At 37.3% G+C, this 20,531-nt stretch overlaps 2 protein-coding genes and 1 long non-coding RNA gene across 6 annotated transcripts in view; 1 reads left to right on the forward strand and 2 right to left on the reverse strand.

The window, feature by feature from the left end:
- LOC126372601 (uncharacterized) overlaps positions 1 to 20,531 on the reverse strand; it is a 290,379-nt gene that overhangs the window by 16,585 nt on the left and 253,263 nt on the right. The window lies entirely within an intron of this gene.
- LOC126372435 (coiled-coil and C2 domain-containing protein 2A) lies at positions 223 to 8,977 on the forward strand. The gene is made up of 11 exons (XM_050018186.1): positions 223 to 688; positions 847 to 2,691; positions 2,993 to 3,171; positions 3,612 to 3,732; positions 4,182 to 4,341; positions 4,993 to 5,625; positions 5,803 to 6,123; positions 6,512 to 6,589; positions 7,014 to 7,174; positions 7,781 to 7,898; positions 8,452 to 8,977. The coding sequence occupies exons 1-11, from the start codon at positions 291 to 293 to the stop codon at positions 8,635 to 8,637; spliced, it is 4,200 nt and encodes a 1,399-aa protein (XP_049874143.1). The 5' UTR covers positions 223 to 290; the 3' UTR covers positions 8,638 to 8,977.
- LOC126372569 (diphosphoinositol polyphosphate phosphohydrolase 2) lies at positions 8,989 to 20,168 on the reverse strand. The gene is made up of 4 exons (XM_050018397.1): positions 19,720 to 20,168; positions 19,479 to 19,634; positions 14,061 to 14,231; positions 8,989 to 12,975 (listed from the first exon to the last, which is right to left on the reverse strand). Exons 1-4 carry the CDS (start codon positions 19,816 to 19,818, stop codon positions 12,931 to 12,933), a joined length of 471 nt encoding a protein of 156 aa, XP_049874354.1. The 5' UTR covers positions 19,819 to 20,168; the 3' UTR covers positions 8,989 to 12,930.

The raw sequence follows: 20,531 nt of genomic DNA on the forward strand, positions 1-20,531 counted from the left end.
ATAAAAATGGCCGTCTTTGTTATTATTTAGAACGCAGCCAAAATGTGTTTTATTTGTCCGTTATGAAAAGCTACAACAACAATGTGAGGGAAAACCTCGGGAAAACATTCGGAAATTAATTCTACTAGTACCTTAATTATGTCATGAAAACTGTAAAATTTCCTTTTTGTTTGAACGCACCTTAATTACCATGACAACTTTTGGCGGAATAATACAAAAAACTGTAAACATAATTTCTCGAATATATTATGTATTTGTATTGTGGTAATGTGATGGAAATTAATTGAAATATGGCTGAGGGTATTGAATTAAGGTCTTTTCGCACACACTCTACAAATGACAGCGACATTGAAGAATATCATGAGATAAGTACGACAGGTTTTACAGATACTTTTGGAACTACACATGCAACAAAGTCTTTGAACGAGTTTGACTTTTTCACCAAGCCCGATGTTAAAATTGGGAAGAAGGACAGCACGAAAAAGAAGAAAGGTAAAAAGAAAGAGAAAACAGCGAATTTAATGGACATCATCACTTCTGAATTGGCATCTGTAGCTGTCCCTGTACAGGAGAATGTTATATCAAAAGTACAATCTACTGTAGAACAACGAAACAGTTACTTAGAAAAAGAACCCAGAACGCAGAAAATATTTCAAAGAAGAATTACACAGTTTGACACGGAACAAGGGTAAAATTTCATTTAAGATTTAATTATATCTTAAAAATAGATACATTAGTTTAAATTTGGTGATAATCTTTCATTAGCAGAGAGCATCATTCCAAATTAGTAGGAATTTTTAAGGCGCGAAATTTCATATGGTTCTAAATATGAAATATTTTTTTCAGATGGAGTCAAAGAAGTGTCCCAATGAATATAAATCCAACATTTCCTAGAGTGCTAGAAAATATTGCTAGTAACGAAACGGTTTTACCAGTTGAATATGTAAAGGCAACGTCATTTAATGAGTTGGTAAAAGATTATCACACAGAAGATAAACAGACGGCCAAGTTCCTTGATATCCAAATAAAAGACATAAAATTCAAATATCATCATCAGTTTTCATTAGAAAAACTCCTTAGTGTAAAGCTAAATGAACTGTACGCCGAATACAGTAATCTTAAGATTGAACTGAAAGATATTATGAGAGATATTAAAATTAATAGAGAGACTAAGGATAACTTAAGAGAAGAACTCCTAAAAATCACTTCGAATAAGAAGGAAGACATACGATACGATCTAACTGTTAGGAAGTATACTAAGATATTGTTAGAATTAAAAGAAAAATATTTAAAACTATTGCAGAATCAAAAAGAACTTATACATAAGATGTGCTCCTTGTGGTCAGATATTGAAATGGTGAGAGAAAAGATAGGATACACAAATACTCCGGATATTTTGATAATAACTAGAGACACTCTCGAAGAAGAAGATTTTGAAAAAGAATGGAATGATGTATTCAACAAAGAATTTAGTGATATGCTTGATAAAGTGGAATATGAATTTGTCTCCAAGTATATTGAATATAAAGAGGTGAAGTTTACTCAGAATTTGGACGATTCTGCAAAAAGAAGAATAAATAAACCAAAGCTGCATATTGATGAAGAAGTTTTAAAAGAAGACGTAGAGGCAATAGTCAATAATATTGTGCAAAGGGACATAATTGATGTAACTTTGAAACACGATGAACATATTATTTCAGATACTGGTGAATCTGAAAAAGAAATGCCAAGAAACACATATTATTTCGAAATCTACGTAGATGATGTTCACGTTTGCGAATCAGATCATTTTAAAAGTAAAAATGATAAAACATTTGATATAGAATTTGCAGAAGCACTATCGGTCCAAATTCTGCAGAAAAATTCCACGCTTCGTGTACTTCTAACAGAGAATGGCAGAGAAACGTCTTCTTTAACGATAAACTTAGCTGACATTAGAAAAAGCAGCACCAATTCTGATTTTGTACAGCAGACGTTTTCTTACAATGATTTAATAGAACCAAACAGCAAGTACATAGGTAGCGGATATAATATTAAAGAAATCGCGTCACATAATAAAGTCAGATTGAAAAGCAGCAACATGTTTAAAGGTAATTTGTATACATCATGCGAAATAGCTATAAAGATGGGTTGGAATGGAAAACTGACTCAAAATCGGGATGAAATAGTAAAAAATTCTATGGACATTGGTCGCAAGATAAAAAGGCTTTTACATGGCATCGATAGGCCTAGTACTGATGGTTTAGCGGAAATAATTGGAAAACTGTATAATAGAGACGTGAGCAACGATGAAGATGTTTTAAAAACGTTAAGAAATCTCTGTAAAATGGACACAAGAGCTGAAGACACGTTTCCGATCGACGAAAACAGTTCTGAATTTGTAAGATTGAAACTTTTGCATTTACGGAACAACGGAGGAATGACTAGTCTTGAGAATAAGACCGTTCCAATACACGCTAGTCAAATATCCACAGAACAACTGAATTGCCTTCAAAAGAGCACTGAAACGGACATAGACTTGCAATATTTCCATGATAAATATTCAGAAATGGATCCTATAGAACTGCAGAGGTTTATTGGAGCTAAATATGTGCAAAAACTGAACAAGAATATGCTCAGGAATTTAAATGAGTTTCTTTTGAGGAACACGCATAAAGATGTAGTGCGGGATTTCAAGGATCTGAGTTTAAGGTTTGTCTGAACTTTAGGGTTTACTTAGTAGATATTCATTCATTTATCACACGATATCTGATACAAAGGTTTATTTGATAATCGAACTCAGGCTTTTCTGTGTCGCCATTAGATTAACAAATAATTCGCGACTTGAAACATTTATTTTCACAAAGATAGTCTGGATTCTGGATGTTTTTGAACAAACCTACCAAAAACATCGGGAATTCGTACCAACATCTTAATCACAGCTGGTTTCTCTTGAATCTGATGTTGGTCGAAGCATCCTAAGATCCTAAATGTGGTTCGTTCGTTTTTGCAGAACCCTATTTACAACCCAAAACAACCTGGCATTAGCTAACATTTCGACCGGTACTAAACAGCAACTGCTCGCCGAAGCGTTGGGACGTGAGCAGGAGATCAGGATAACTGTGTTGCGAGCCTTTAATCTCCCCGATCGCAGCAAGTTGTTGGAGGAAACTGATGAAGATTTGATAGCAGGTAATGGTTAATAATGTACATACTTACGTAAATTATGGGAGTGGACTAAGACAACTGGCGGCCATATCTTGCACTGAAAACTCAACTCAATGTTAAGTTTCAGATCCTCTGGATTCCTTTTATAGCTTAAATAACTACTTAAGTACTGTAAAGCAGTCACTGCTTTCCTGGTTCAAATCCAAATTCAAAAATATCTTTATTCAGTAGGTAACATAGTTACACTTTGAATCTTCGTTTTTTACATAACGAACGTCTCATGCGCTTAAAACTACTGCAGCTTCTCACTTGTAACCTGTATAGCCGGGGAAAAGAAGCTGCTGAAAAGAAACTACTTACTAGTACTTAGGTACTAACCTTTTTTACGTTTCTGTGTAACTACTGTCTTTAAACTGTTCAAATTCGGAATGTCAATGGGAATCTTACTGAATTGGTTGTTCTAGGGTTCAAGGTGCGGCCCCTTCGTCCATTCGTACGAGTGAGCTATAACGGTGTGAGTGCGCAAACCGCTCCGGCAATCGGCTGCCATCCCTCTTGGAGTCAGACCGTGAAGATAAATAACAAGTAAGTACAGTCTATCATGCCCGCCATAAGTGGCGGCCCTAGCAATACATTTAGGTGGCGCGAGACCTCAAAGTGGCGCCCCCTCAGCCCTTCAAAATACAATATTTTCTGATTAGGTTAGGTTAGGTTACGTCCACCGAAATGTACCTAAGGTAGACCAGTCTTGTTTGATTTAGGTACCCCCCCCCCTTTCGGCGCCCGGTGCGGTCGCACACCTCGCACTGCTTTAGGGACGCCACTGCCCGCCATCACAGAACTGTAAGCTTTATCGAAGTGGGCACAGCTACCCGTCATCCGAAGAAAGCCTGCAGCAACATTTGGTATTCATGTTCTGTAAGATGGATATGGTGTAGTAGACCAGTCAATTGCCCATATAAATTACAAAGAAGTATCTATACGAAGTTAATCATACCTACCTCAATGTATTTTTTTTCCTTCATATTTGTTAGGCCATCTCCCCTCTCATCCATCCAAGTGAACATATTCGACGAGCACAAGGCGCACATAGCGGACTCTGAAGAGGAGGGTCGCACGGTGCACTACCGGTACTCCACCAGTTGGCTGGCGGGGCTGCAGGTGCCGCTGCATACTGTGCTTAGCTTGGGGAACGTGAGTATTGCATTTGGAGGATGTTTTTAGTACATTTGGAAAAAAGGGACAAACCCCACAGAAGTCATTCATGATTCACAGAAGTGACACAGGATTTCACAGAAGTGACTCTGAATTCACAGTAGTGACTCAATTTTCACAGAAGTGCTTCAAGAGCCACAGAAGTGACTCAAGAATCACAGAAATGAGACATATTATAGCTTCTGTGGGACTTGCGCCTCCTACAATATAATACAAAACACATTATTGCACACAAAGAACAACTATAAAATGACAACAGAAGTACAATCGGCGGCCTTATTGTTAAAATGATATTTAGGATGAAAGAAATTTATATACTTACTGGTACGGATATTACTAATTCGTCCATAAGTAACACACAGTCCATAAGTGATCTATCGAAACAAGCACCCTTTAGCGAGGATAGCCTTTGAGTGGGATGCTTATGATTAGGTGTATCATCCATCACTAATCACTAATTTAAAAGCCAAGCTCTTGTCGGTACAGCATTCTCCATTCTCGTCTTTCACTTCCTTATAAGTCACGACGTTCGCCTTATTCTTAGTTGCATTCTATCACAATAGCTTAATGTAAATTCTCTTTTAAATGATCAAGTTAAAAATAACCCACAAAAATATTTCTCCGTTTCAGTTCCGAGGCACATTCAAGTTGACAACCCCGCCGATGCTTTTTGGTTACGAGACCCCAGTACAAACGAAAGAAAGCACCCAATCTCTGATACCAGCGGTAACCCAACTATTGAAGAAAGAAGCATCCTTCGTATCACTCCATATAACCACCAGCCTTTCCCATTTGGGCGGGTTACAGGGCTACAACCAGCCTATACCCAATTCCGAAGACGACTACTTAATAAACCATTTAAATGCCTTCGTAACAGAATACATAAACGATTTTCCTTCCAGAAATATCTCTTTGACATTCATAGATAGTTCTGGAAGGAATAAATGCGTCACCCAGTTCCTACAGCCAATACCTTTGCCTGACTATGAATATTTTCCTAAAAACCCTAAAATTCGTTCAGAATCGGCGTTATCAAAGAGTTCTGGGATGTCAAAGAGTTCGTCTTCAAAGAGTAGTGGCAAGAGAAGAGGAGAGTCGGAAGGAGTTTCATACCAAGAAGAGAGGGAGTCGCTATACAGCGCTATAAGTTGGAAGAATGGAGAGAATCAGTTGGAGAAAGTTATGCAAGCTTGTGCAAGATATGTCTCGCTGATTCCGACATACGAGATCACTGAAAGTCATACTGTTACTTTGATGGGAGTGGTAAGTTGATAAGTATATTGTTTTACGCGTGTCCATTGGATTAAAAGTAGCTCTATCTCTTTCTGGCACTTATTGTGAGTGAAGGACGGAAGGACACTTGGAACTAGCATTAGGAACACCGTGTTGTGTTGCTATTATTTACTCTGAAAAGTATAACATCCATCCTATCTCTTACAGGAGCTCTTAAAAGTGCTACACGGCTCTCCCCTCGACCACACCCTTCTTCTGGCCAGCTACTTCCTCCACCTCGGAGTCCGTTGCTGGCTCGCCGTAGGCCTCGGCATACCACGAGGGCACAGCACATTTGTCTTAACAAAATACGACTTCATTTCCCGAAGAGCTGTCTTACTGAACGACCAGACGAAGAGTAAGACTCTACTAAGCAGAAATGAAGGGTGTCTCTGGTACGTGCATGATGCTATAAGTGGGGAGAGGTCCGAGTTAAGGGACGTCGGATGTCCGTTGAAGACAGTGGATTTTGTCTTCGATAATGAGAATGTGAGTATATCTGACTAAAGTAAGCTCGGATGGAAAAAATAACTCCGTTGTTGAGGATTTGTGCCCCTTGTCCTTAGTCATAAAGTATTCCGTATCAGTAGAACGAATAAGCGGGAGGAACTTATGTCTATTTATCAATTAATTGTACAAACATATAAAACAAATAGACTAACACAAGACAGACAAACGGATAAGCTTATTTCTAGTAGAAATATCAAATCAAGTAATACTTTATTGCACACAAACGAAACTTACAAATATTTACAAACAGTACGAATAAGCGGCGTTATTCCTCTGAAGCAATTTCTTCCAGGCAACCACTACCAGGAATCGGCTATGAAAAAACTTGATCCTACATTGAAAATACCAGCATATGTTGATGTTACAGATTTGGGTGAATGTTCAATCATCGCTGGACTGTGAAAGTGTCAGCTTCGACTTCACGAGATCCTCCGACTGGCAACCCGTGAGTTACAAGTTTACACAGAGTGTGCCTTATAAAACCTAAAATCAACCTAACACTCGCACGCAACACGCAACCACCCGCACGGTTAAATGCAACTTAATACTCGTTCTATTTTTGTGTAAAGCGAAAGATAAAAATTTCGCTTATTTTCGACTTTTATTGTAAGTATACGAAAATGTTATTGTGTGTGTGTCGCGGCGAACGTCGTGACTTAAAAAATAGTTAGTACAAGAGTTGGCTAGTCAAATCGGTTACTTTTTATTAAGCGTCAAAATATTGTCACCTTTAGATCTGTCTTCATTTAGTTATCAGAATTTCAAAATTTATCTTTGAGCAAGGAAACTTCCCAATTGGCCTTTGAGAATGCTACACCGACAAGACCGTGGCTCTTAAATTAGTGATGACCAGAATGTTCGTGTTGTAGGTCTTCGACAAATCGATATTCGTGATGAAGCAGCCAGTACTTATAGACGCCGGTCTATATTCAACTCCAGCTGACGTGGAACGATTGAGATCAGGACTGGAGACCAAGATCAAGGAGAAAGTTCAGAAGTGGCGGCCGCATATGAAGACCATTTGGAATAGGTGAGTACATTGTAGTGTTCCGTACGATTAGAAAAATAGTATCGATAGTTGAAAAACCCAATAGTATCGATAGACCACTAGACTATTCAGATTTAACGTGATATTTACTCATTTTCTCATTAAACGGGTACATAATTATGTAAAAAAGTAATGTAGTAATGTAAAAAGTAATGAAACATATATATGTTTCTGCCATCATATAAATAACTTCTCTGTTCTAACTCTTTATTTTGAGTAGAATAATATTGGGTGGAAGATGTGTAGTGCGTGGGTGTAATAACAAGGGTCATCATTTATACTCAAAAACAAAGACAAAAGAGGAATATGCCCGTTATCCATGAAATAAGAAGGTAACGAAGGCAACTCTGTACGGTCACGAGCATTAATATGTATACACTTTGGTACCATGTCACATTAACTTTATTGACAAATTGAACTGTAAGTCTCACTAAATGTCAAATATGTTAGTGCGACAAAGTCCTAAAGTGGGTACATTATATTGCTCATGACTGTATTGCGTCATCTGTATTTTTTTGGGGAACGTCGCCTGGAATGTGGAAGGTCCCTCATTCTTGGTTATTGAAACATACCCTCTAACCTCACCAGATACTGCAGCAGTCTGCTAAGAGAGGTGCTTCCGCAGTGGGAGTACTGGAGCTTCAACCTCGCCGAGCCCAAACCTGGATACAGTCAGCGGCTGAAACAACTCATGGCCACCTACAAGGTGAAAGGGTAGATCTTAGAACGCCAGATGTCAATTTCATTACCATACATGAACCACCGACAAGAGCGTGGCTTTTAAATTAATTATAATGATGCTCTTGTCGTAGCATTCTTTGTGCTTCTTTTAGGGAAACAGAGCAATGGTTTCCCTCTTGCCTTCCGCCCCGTAGTACTCTCTAACGCGAGTGGAATGGCGCCCAGAGAAGTCTATTTCAAAGCCGTAATAGGACTCCTGTCCTCCGCCTGTGAATAGTACTGACAGTTACTGCTGCCCTCTGTCAGGTTCCAGTCCCTGTGACTTGCCCCTTCCGTCCAGCACAGCCGTATCAATGACTCCCATCTCCGCCACAAAAACAGTAATTTTCTTCAATTATTTGGCGGGAGCGCGTAGCAGGATTTTTTCCAAGCTGATGAAAAAAAGGCAAACCTAGCTCAGCCGCTGGTGGAAAGCGTAGAGTTGCTGTTCTATACGTAGTATTATTCCTTATGCTTGTAGTTAGATTATTAGCCCAAAAATCCAACACTTAAATTGCATCAAATTCTCAAACTTCCAGATGTTCGGCTTCCCACTCAACATGCCATATGTCAACACCAAGTCAGTGTTAGCCACCGTCAAAGCGACGGGCATACACTGCAGCGCGGACCCCAGTGTGGAGTTCGGGCTGGCCGTCGACGTGTACGCTTACCCTAACAACGTGCTTAGTGTGTGGGTGTTCCTTGCTAGTATTACTCGATTGTAATATAGAAGTGTTATCCTGAATAAAATCCTTACCAAAATCGTTAATAATAAATACTGTAAAAACTTTCCAAGGTAGCTAAAAAAATATAGATTTGATTCCCCTTACATTGACATGACTTCAGAGATCAATTTCATAAAATTACAAATAAGTTACGTTGCGCTACGTAGCAAGTCTAATAATTTCCAATTTTAAAAAAGAAATAGTTACCTATTAAAAAGTAGTTTGTAATTTTATGAAATTAATCTGTGACCAAACAAAAACGTGTCAAGAGCAATATAAAATTTATTATTTAAAACTCATTTCAGGAATCTTAAACCACGATATTTAATTTAATTAAATAAAAAATAGAGCTTGTATGTCTTTTTGTTTTAATGCTAACAAAATAAAATTAACATTTATTCCATCGTAGTATAAAAATATACGTAAAAATAGAAAAAAGGAGATGTTTATGAATTACGTGTGTCACGTTGATATTGATAAGCCCAGTTTAGTTCATGTCCCATCCAAAAGGCCGGTTGCATCGAACTCAGGGAATCAAGAAGAACTTAGAACACCCGCCTGTACCCTCCCACATTACAATGAAAACGCGCGCGGCAAAATCAAACTTGACGGTTAGTATGAAATCGCGCGATTACGTTCACAGCATACGCGGGCGAAAACTGTCAAATGCGGCGGTTTCATTGTAAATGGGGTTGTGAACCTTGTATGGCCTGCGTAGCCGCCGGATATATAGTGACATTTTCATACTACCACCCGTATACCTGCGCGTTTAGGAGCTCTACTGACTTTAAGAATTCGTAAAATATTTAACTGTTCCATTGACCAACCTGTAATGGAACATGCTATGAGTATGTCGTACCTTCGCCAGTCTATAAAAGTACTGCTGTCTCAAAAATTCCTAAAAATGGTTAAATAATGAGAACTGGTTTGTGCGGGTAGTCGGATTTTTAATAAGTGTAAAAAAATCAGTAACTTAAAAATTCATGACTTTTTAAGGGTAGTAGTTGTCTACAAAATGCCACTTTATATAGCTCGTTAGTACATGTAAAATCCATTAACACAACTCATTAAAAGTCACTTTTGTTAATGAACCACATAATTTATCTTTCGTAATTATACGACGGGTTGAACAAGTATAATTATTGTTATTCAATGCTATATACAACTATATATAGCGTTAAATTCGTCTGTGAACATAACGAGTATATTTACAATTTTTCAAAGATGAAAATTATCTCTAAGCATGTACAATAAGAATGATATTGTCTTGAATCTGTTGAGAAATAGCGACATTCAAAATTACTACTAGAGAAAATTACTAGTAGAGATTGCTACTTAGCAATAAGGCCGCCTATTGTACTAATTCTATTTCTCTTTTGTTTTGTATTTTGTTTTTTCCTGTTTGTGCAATAAAGTATTTGTTATTTGTTTTTTGTTATTTCAAAATTATTTTTATACTTATGGCAACCGGTCGTCATAGAGTAGAGAACGATTACTGCTCAGATTGTTGCCAAAGTCAAGTACAGAAAAATACACTTGACCACAGAGATTAGTTTTTGTTTTGGTTTTTGTGGTAAATTTGGCCCGAGAAGAGGCGGGAAAAGGAGCATGGCCTATTGACCATAGAGAATGTCTTTAACAGTGTAGTAACGACCAGCACTGTCAATCTGCCACTTTTACATCAATATAATGTAGTTGCCACATATTTTTAGATAAAATTACGATTTATAATCTTCAAAGTTTAAAGGTCGAGGTCAAATAGCAAAATATTTTTTGAGGAATAATGCTTCAATGTGGCCTTTATACAGATAGTCAGATAGTTTTACGCATTTTCATGTCGCTATTACTGAACAGTCTTGTCTCGTACGAACACATGTGTATAGAAATATCCATTCATTCATCTAACTTTATAAGAGACTGAGGTTCAGTCAGACATACAGTACTGGCACTGAAATTGAGCGCTGACTTTCACTTGGGAAGGAGTCGAATTTTGTTTTCATTTGGTATGAAGAAGTGAGGGGATTGAAGTGATAGGTCCACCATGACGTTTCGTACACGCGATTGGTCTGCTAAACGGCTTCTATCCGCCGTACAATGTCAATTCCTTTGTTATTAAAAAAAAAGACAAGACAAAAATATTAATTTTGTCGTTTAAAGGGGTTGTTTCATTCATCTTAAAATTTAAAAAAGGAAAAAATATAGACTATCGTCGTGTCGCTATTACTGATCAGACTGTCTCGTACGGACACGTGTTTATGGAAAAGATCAGAATCCGGTTCCTTGACCCAGGCCACCTAGAGTTCAATTTCCGTGCCTTTGTCTATAGCTAAACGCATAACTATATGACTAAACCAGACACAGACATATTAGATTTCTCATCTCATTTACACACTCAAAGGAATTAATATTAAATCTGTTATGCAGTACAATTGTCCATGTGACATAAGGCGCAAATATTAATTATAAATATTCTCAAAACTCTTCGTGAAATCGCGACGTACGTATTCTCTCCTGTTAACCTAGTTATTTGGTCCATAGACCACTTTTCCTATTTTAATCATCTACCGACACACTATTAAGCACGACAAATATATTTTTTAAATTGGCAACACCTTTTTATTGTGTAAAATATGGAATTTGAATATGACAGTGTACAATTATTTGTGTTATAAATACATTTTGGTCGTGTCTATCTAATGGTTAGTAGATGATTTTAGTTATAAACGTAAATCTATTTCAAATATTACGATAAGAGCTGGCGGCAACAATTCAACTATTCATATCGTCTCTGTTATCTAAGCATATAATGTATGAGTGTGAGTGAGACAAAATTTTATTGAGTATTTCTATTGTGTTGCGTGTTTAACATTATCCACTAACCAGCAGTGGAGTATACCCTATTTTTCTTTTATTTAAATAATAAGATCGGTTATGGTCTGTAGTAGCTAGTTTAAAGTAGTAAGGCAAAGTAAAGGCTTAGAATTTATATTTGTAACCTAAAAATAAAAATTTTGCGCGCCAACTCGTATCGTAATATTTTTTTATTAAATTCCCGCTTTACATAAACACCAATTCATTAATTTTATTATTGACTTCATATTCGTTGACTATTCAAACATTTCATTACTTTAACGATGCAACCAGCCCTCTCACACCCTCTTTGACTCTTACAGATTTGCATAAGTCCAAACTATCTACTGATATAGCGTTTGATGCATGTTTTGCTAAGAAGCTCATTATTATATTATTAAATATTAGTTTGCTTATGTTAGTGTTGGCTCCGATTCCTGCAGACACCTGCTAATTTTATTTTAAGTTATATCCGTCATTTTTTTATCCACCGTAAAGGATAGGGACGGATGATTGACAATTGTTAATTTTAAAACAATAACCCGGGCGAATAAAAAAGACATCTCGCTGATATGCAAGCCGCTTGACGTGTGCGGGCAAGTTAATTCTGTCGGGTTATGGGCCAATATAAAATTTTGCTAGGGATTTTTAAATTTCTGCCTAAAATTGACGTGTATTCCATAAATTTTATGCCTGTCGATTACCCGGTCTTTTTCGGCGGATAAGAAAATAACAGGTATAACTTCAAATTAGGTGGTGCCTGCAGGAATCAGCACCATTGGCTGCATATTAACTATAGTAAATTGTCATTATTGAATGTTGATATTTTCCGACTTTTGAAGACTTTCAGATAAATGAACTGATCAAAAGTTCAACTTATAATTTAATGTATAAATAAATAGTGATTGTAAAAACGAATCCTTTGACAAATCATTATGAATAACACACGCCTATTTCCCGTTGGGGTAGGCAGATGCCGCGGAATTCTAATTAAAAGCAATTGATTATAGAGCACAGTTTACTCACAAACAAAATATCATACAGTCATAAACCTATAATTCGAAATTCATTGCGTTAAATTCAAGCAAATATAATAAGTTATACATACTTTATTTCATAGTTTTTATTTAGTAACAGCCAACAAATTCATCTTTACTGTATGTTTACTTGCACAATAATATTTCCCGTTATTGTAATTTACTTCCAAGATAAGATATAGTAAGATATTCCGTTACTATAACTTAGTTTCGGGATGAGATTTCTTAGGATATTCCGTTGCTGGATATCTTGCGATATATGTTCATTGATAAGATATCCGTTGGTATAACTTAGTTCTGGCACGAGATATATCTTAGACGTAGGATATATGATAACGGAGTCGATGCATCAATCGCTAGATCAAGAGAGGACGCTTACGTAGAACCGTTGACGGTGGTGCCGGGCTTAGCTGCCGGGGTCCTCTGGCTTGGTCTGCTTCGAGCGGCGCAACTGCAATCACACACAACACATTGCTTATTTTCAATATTTTGCTATTTTTCACGGCCTCCGTGGTCCAGTGGTTGAGCGTTAGGCTCACGATCCGGAGGCCACAGGTTCGACTCCCGGTGGGGACATATCACAAAAATCACTTTGTGATCCCTAGTTTGGTTAGGACATTACAGACTGATCGCCTGATTGTCTGAAAGTGAGATGATCCGTGCTTCGGAAGGCACGTTAACCCGTTGGTCCCGGTTACTACTTACTGATGTAAGTACGTAGTCGTTACATGAGCCACGTCAGGGGCCTTTGGCGGCTCAATAGTAACCCTGACACCAGGGTTGATGAGGTTGGTATTCCATCTCACAACCCACACGATAAGAAGATTTCCAATATGCAAGATGCTAGGCTATTTATGTCTGGAGATGGCCCTATATTTATTATTTATTTATTTGTTATTTTAGTGTCTTTCGCATTAGGCGATGTGCTATATCTCTGTCCTGCTGTCATTCATGCATGCTACGTAGAATAGGGTAGAATAAAGAATAATACTACGTAAAGAACGCACCCACCAATATTATAGACGGCGATACGGCTCACTCCCCTGCTGGGTTTAACTTTAGTTTAGTGTAGGCTTACGGCCATTAGCCATTAAGGAGTAAGGGAATGCACGCGAATTGTCTGTCTCGCTTACACTTATGCCGTAAAACGGCACACGTGTGGCTTATATACTAAGGCCGAATATCGGTTGACTAATCTTGTCGAAATCTTTATTTTGATTAATTATAAACGGGTTAGGAAGAAATATTAATTAAATTTGAATTTGGACAATAATAAGTAAATAAAATTACAAAAAGTCTAATAACCTAACTTAAAATTACTTAACCTAGAACCCACTCCGTGTCAAACCCGGCCCAAAAGTCCCCATGACACTAGCAGCGTTACCGCGCTGGGTTGCCACGGACAACCTCTGAGCCAAGTAAAACCCGGAGCGGGGGTCAAAGCCCTGCTCTCTAAGGCGACGGCCCACGTCCACGTTCACGGCGAGGAAGAAATTGGATACAATACGAAGCACTATTTATTTGTACTGTAATCACCTGCTGCAAGTAATGCCGCTGGATGGGCTTGTGTAGCGCGAGCTGCGCCAGCGCGTCGTCGATGGAGAACCACTGCCGCTTGCGGCCCATCAGCCGCGAGTCCTCCCACTCGGCCAGCTCCTGCGTCACCGTCATCACGTACACCTCCGTCCGGTGCTTGTGCTCGCGGTTCTGGAACGAACACACATCACATTGTTACAATCGATCGACTAGGAACATCACTAATGTTAGCCATGCTCGGTGGCGTCCCTAGCAAAATACAGTTTTTTTTTCGATTAAGTTTACGGCCACCGAAATATACCTTCATTCATCATCACCAGCCCAACGTGCCCACTGCTGGGGCACGGGCCTTCCTTATGGATGGATATGGAGATCGGGCCTTAAACCACCACGCGGGCCGAGTGCGGATTGGTGGTTATTAACGACTGCTAATGCAGCCGGGACCAACGGCTTAACGTGCCTTCCGAAGCACGGAGAAGCTCGAGATGAAAACTTTTTTTTTGTGGTGACCCATCCTCAATAATCGCAAACCGAACGCGTTAACCGCTGCGCCACCGAGCTCCTCCATAATTAAATCTTTTTAAATGTATGACTTTTATGTGGCCACTAAGAGGCCCTTTTTCAATCAATAATACTTTATTGCACAACAACATATACAAAGGACATAAACATACGAATAAAACATAAGCACAATAGGCGGCTTTTTATTTTGGTGCAATCCAGTGTATTTGTATTGTATTGTAAGAGGTCTAATTCACAGGGCAGGTGTGTCCAATCCAATTACTCCCCTGTAGTTCCGGGACTGCCAGCCAGGGTGGTCCCGTCTGATTTTGGGGCCCCCCCATTAAACGGCGCCAGGTGCGATCGCACCACTCGCACCGCCCTAGGGCCACCACTGGCCATGCTATGTGGCTGCCAGTTGTCTCTGATCACCCTGAGTTTTCGACTAATATACCTACCTATTTATTATATACTTTAAATAGACCGAATGGTCACTGATTGACTGACTCATTCATCACTAAATCTCAGAAACTATGAGTGCTAAGTGTCACAAATTTTAGCATCCAGGTTCATTTTAGAAAGTAGGTGCTCGCTGAGACGGGATTTTGCCCAATTCAAGCCCTAAGGGGTTAAAAATTTGTATGAAACATTGTTTCAAACATCATATTTCGCGGAGGAAGGCGCCTGCGGACAGCTACTACATATAACTAGTATTCTTTTATCGTGTGGGTTGTGAGGTGAATTACCAACCTCTTCAACCCTGGTGTAAGGGTTATTATTGAGCCGACTGACATGGCTCATGTAACGACTACTTATTTTTAAGCGGTAACCGGGATCAATGGCTTAACGTGCCTTCCGAAGCACGGATCATCTTACTTTTGGACAATCAGGTGAACAGCCTGTAATGTCCTAACGAAACTAGTGAAAAACGAGTATTAAACATTAATGTATATCAATGAAGCAAGTACCTACTAACTATGATAAAAAACTACACATCCAAATTTCCCATGGATAGGTATTCAATTAACAATTCTTCGCTGATGTCGCGAACTGACGTATCTCCAAGTTTTACCACTGATTTGCACGTTTTGCAATTGTCATTAAGACACAAATCACTTTAGCAAAAAAATACAGATGCATTTAGCAGTCAGTCACGAATTAAGTATTCAACGGACACAATATGATCTAGGTACCTATATCAGCGTGATAAATCACTATAATGCGATTAAACAAATATCAATTGTGTCAAGATAATAAAATAATCCATGTCAATAATAATTATATTATAATTATTTTACATCTAAACCGCTGGATCGACTTGGATGAAAATAAAACTTAATGCTTATATTTTATATGAAGCTTACTTTATTTAAAAAAGCTTATTATAAGATTAATGATTATCTAAATGATAAAAATGTCTGGTCTTCCAAAAATGCTGTCAGTGTGGCAAAATACTCGGCTGTAAAAATCTGAATGCCATCGAAATGACAACAACAAGAAGGAGTAACATTTCAGGTTCTTTTTATTTCGAAAGTTTATTTTATGTACCCCCTCTGGTTGATTGAGGGGAGGCCTGCGTCCAGCAGTGGGACGTATATAGGCAGTTTATGTTATGTTATCTTATGTACCTATGTAAAAAGTTATTATAATTTTAAGTGTAGCACTTAGTTTTGCAGGCCAGTGTTGTTTTGGATTGCAAATTGGCAAACACTAGCAGAGGGGAAGGCCCGCGTATGTCTCTGCTCCTTTCCACGTAACGCGGTTCTGTTGCGATAAGCATACATACATAACATAAACACCACTATAACGTCCCACTGTTGGCACACGCCTCCCCTCAATGAACCGGAGCATACTCCATCACGTTGCTCCAAAGCGGGTTGGCGTGCTTAACGTGCCTTCCGAAGCACGGAATCATTTTTCTTTATTGGACAACCAGGCGAATCCGTCTGCAATGTCCTAGACAAACACAGGACAGTCTCACAAAGTGATTTTCGACAGTGTCCCCATCGGGAATCGAACCTGGACCACCGGATCATGAGCCCAATGTTCTACCCTCTTGACCATGGAGGCTGTCGTCCACGCAGACGAAATCGCAAGGCTAAAAATACTATTAAACTACCTATAAATATGCTGCTTTCCTCGATAAATTAAACACTTTCAGAGGTAAACTATCTAACAAGAAATGGATACAATAAAAAATCGACCTTGATAAGCCATTGTGAATGTACCGGTCATTATCTAGAGAAAAACAATCATGCGCCATTAGTGCTCTGATGATCTATGATTCGATTTTTCAAGTTTTCTGGTCGAGTTTCTTTTATAATGTACTTATGTTGAAATTTCAAAGTGTTTCTTTTTCATTTTTTCTTTTATCCATAAAACTGTATTATGTTTTTTGTTGGTATCGCTACACAAAAAGAAATAGAAGAGAAATTATACTGCATTTTATGTTGAATAGGTGTTTTAAAGTACAATATTACAATATGAAATTCATAGAGTTTATTTATACTTTGAATATAAAATTAGATTTAGCTAACAATGTATTTTATAATGAAATCAAACAAGTTTTGTCTACCTAGGTACTTGCTACAAACAGTGCAGTATTGTTTAAAGAATTTGTTTCAATTATTTCTAGGAAGTAATATAAGCAAGGGAATGAACTTTGAACTATTATAACATACCAAAGACAACTCCTAAAATCGAGATCTTTTTATTTTAAAAATGGGATAAAGACAATATATATTCTTTAAAAACATAGCGTTTTTGAAACCTATGCTATTCTTTGAACAAAGCAAGCTTCCACTTTTTTGTCATAATATTTAAAGTTATCGGTTTGTTCTCTATTATGTAATTTAAAGAACTTTATGTTTTGTTAAAAAGTGGTTAGTTGATTGCAAATCAATATAATGCAGATGGCTAATTATGTCTAACAACACAGGTACCTTTCCTACCTACCTACATACATACACAGATAAGTTTCGCTGATAACTACATAGGTATACATAGATATTTCATAGTATGAAACAGATATATACCTACTGAATACAAAGTTGCACATATAATTTTCTGTACTGTTTATTAATAACTTAAATAACAGTCAGGAAGGAAATCCCACATAAAGGAAATAATTATATAAAAACATTCTATTGTATTACTTAACAACTTATTCACATATATTTGGTTCGTTTACTCAAATGACATTCAGTAAGGTCATTATAGTTTTACTCCATTTTAAAAGAATAAATATTGTCTTTTTTACTTTATTATTTTTTTAATAATTTGTTTACATTTTTCAGTTAGATAAGAGTAGCTGATTGCCCTTTATTTTACTGGCATCTTAATGTTGAAATACTTATAGCCACTAGAGCATTTGATGAACAGTCTGGGAAAAGTATATAATATGGAAATTATGGAATGTACCATGCTTTCTTTGGATGTGATGTTAGTTTTAGTACTATAGACTAGATTTGATGGATATTATTTGTTCTATATGCTGCAAGCAGTATAATCATAATGTATATTTTGTATTTAGACATTTCGAGGCAAAATCCAATTTTTTTTTATTTTTTTGAAGCTTGTTGCTGATTTAGGTTTGTATTTTGACGAAACATTTGTGGATTTATGGTTTATTCTTGTTTTTAGTTCCTTTTTGACGAAGCCTGTGGTGGATTTAATGATGTATTTTTTTTATTATATCATTTGTAAATATCAATTTATTGTGAAACAAAGTTTTGAGATCCAAATATGTCAATCTTCAAATAAATGTATTCAAATATTTAAAAGTAAATTCAAAATGAATATTAATGAACATTTATCATCTCCTTAGTGTCATTCCAAATCAACTATAATATTATGTAAAGTAATTCATTTCTTTTTTAACCACAAATCATGTTTCATGCAATTTAAAATTGTTTGTTGGTAACACCTATTTATCTAAAACATGTTAACGATTCTCATTATCTAACTGATGTAATTTTGTAGTGGCAATTACATTGTTCTTCCAAATTTTCCAGTTAATATCTGAAATGCTTTGGTTTATGTGAATTAATTTATTGACATTAACTTAAATCTGTACAACAATTTATTTCATTATAGGTCCTTTGTATGAATTGACACTTTTATATTTTATATTTTAAATATTATATAAATTTTGCATGATTTATGTAATTTAAATGCATGGTAAACTATATTTTTTTGTAATATCTGTCACACTGCATTTATGGCAAATAAATAAAGAATCTTAATTTGATAGGGTTTTTGAGAATAGGTAAATCATGGATGAGATTGGATCACATAAGAAATCAGTTTTGCATTTAAAATAGTAAAATTGTTGACAAATATATTTCACAAGACAGGAGCTTTAAAAATCAAGCTAAGTGATATATTTATGTTGCACATTTTTAAAAACTGGGCAAAGGTCAAACGTAAACATTTGTAAACATATCTTAACCAACTGTTGAAATATTAGACTATGCTGACTTATAATGCATTTGTTTGCAAATATGGCATATTAATGCTCTGTGCCATTCTTGGTTTAGTGATGAGTAATGTAAACTTATAAATTTATAGCAGAATTGACACATTTCTAACACTTTGCTTTGGCACACATATCTACTATGATATATGATGTTACATGTTAGATATTACAGTTGATTCGGATGGCTCAATATGTATGGCTTTTTGTAGTGTATATTTTGGCTTCGTAACACAGACAAAGTCCAACAAATATTCCTAGTTGTAGCACCTGTTTACATGGATGATTCAAGTATTAGAATTACTTTCTTACGAATTCTTGTGTATAAATCGAGCTGTGAACTGACAGGTAAACATCGTAAATAAAGAGGCGACGTCAGCGGCCGTGTTTATGGATGGGGGTAAGTTGTCGAGTGCACCTGGCGCTGGGAGTGTTACTGTTACCTCAAAGACGCCGAGGCAGCGGCCCAGTTTGCCGATGACGCCGGCCTCCTCCAGCACCTCGCGCATGGCCGTCACCGACGGCTCCTCCTCGGGCTCCACGCCGCCACCCGGCACGATCCAATTGTCCGGCCGCCGCGACGATGTCACCAGCAACACCTGCCGCACACAACACCACCATCACTCACCACTCTCACCCTCCTGACACCCGACACCGGCTACATAGTGTAAATATGTCGCTAACCTCCGTTTCGGCGTCCGATCGCACACATATACACGCCGCGCGGCGTCTGAATCCCTCGTCGTCGTAGATCCGAATTGAGTTAGGCTTCTCCTTTACCATCTTCGAAAACACGTAAACGCGAACCAAACGGACGATTACGAACGAAAAGCGGACATCAAATATAAAGAAAACTATCGACCGAACCGAATTTTTAATGATCAACAAACGCCATAACCGAGGTTTCCTATGATAAACGTATCCATTTTTGACTAATTTATAAGTTACACAACGTACATGTAAAATGAAACTATAGTAACAATAACACTACAATTAGAGCAATATTTCAGCTATAACTAGCTTTTGATCGCGTATTTCAAGCCCATGTTGAATGGCCTGACGTTTTCTTTCTTTGAGAAAATCGAAATAGGTTTTGGAAAGCGATGGAGAACACAGCTGACAACCGGAAATGACGACAAATGTTGCCAGCAATGCCAGCATAATTTTTATTTTTCTTCTTCACATATTATTAAAAACATTATTTTCTTGGGATGGAATATAGATAACATAATAAAAGATAGACAAGAGGAAGGTGATTAAAATAAAATAATAGTATTTTATGCAACAGTTGTATAAGAAGGGTCAAAAAATGCGAGTGGCGTGAGTTGCGATGTGAGCCTTGGCGAACATCGCAATAAGAGACGCCACGAGCATTTTTTGACCTAGTTATACAACGTTGCATACAATACTTTTTCTACGACGACGTAATTTTAAACGAAACACAAAAATTTTCCAATTTATTTTCCAACGCGCGGGAAAATGGCGGCAAATGTATA

Source organism: Pectinophora gossypiella, chromosome 14 (genome assembly GCF_024362695.1).
Source record: "Pectinophora gossypiella chromosome 14, ilPecGoss1.1, whole genome shotgun sequence".
Lineage (NCBI taxonomy): Eukaryota > Metazoa > Arthropoda > Insecta > Lepidoptera > Gelechiidae > Pectinophora > Pectinophora gossypiella.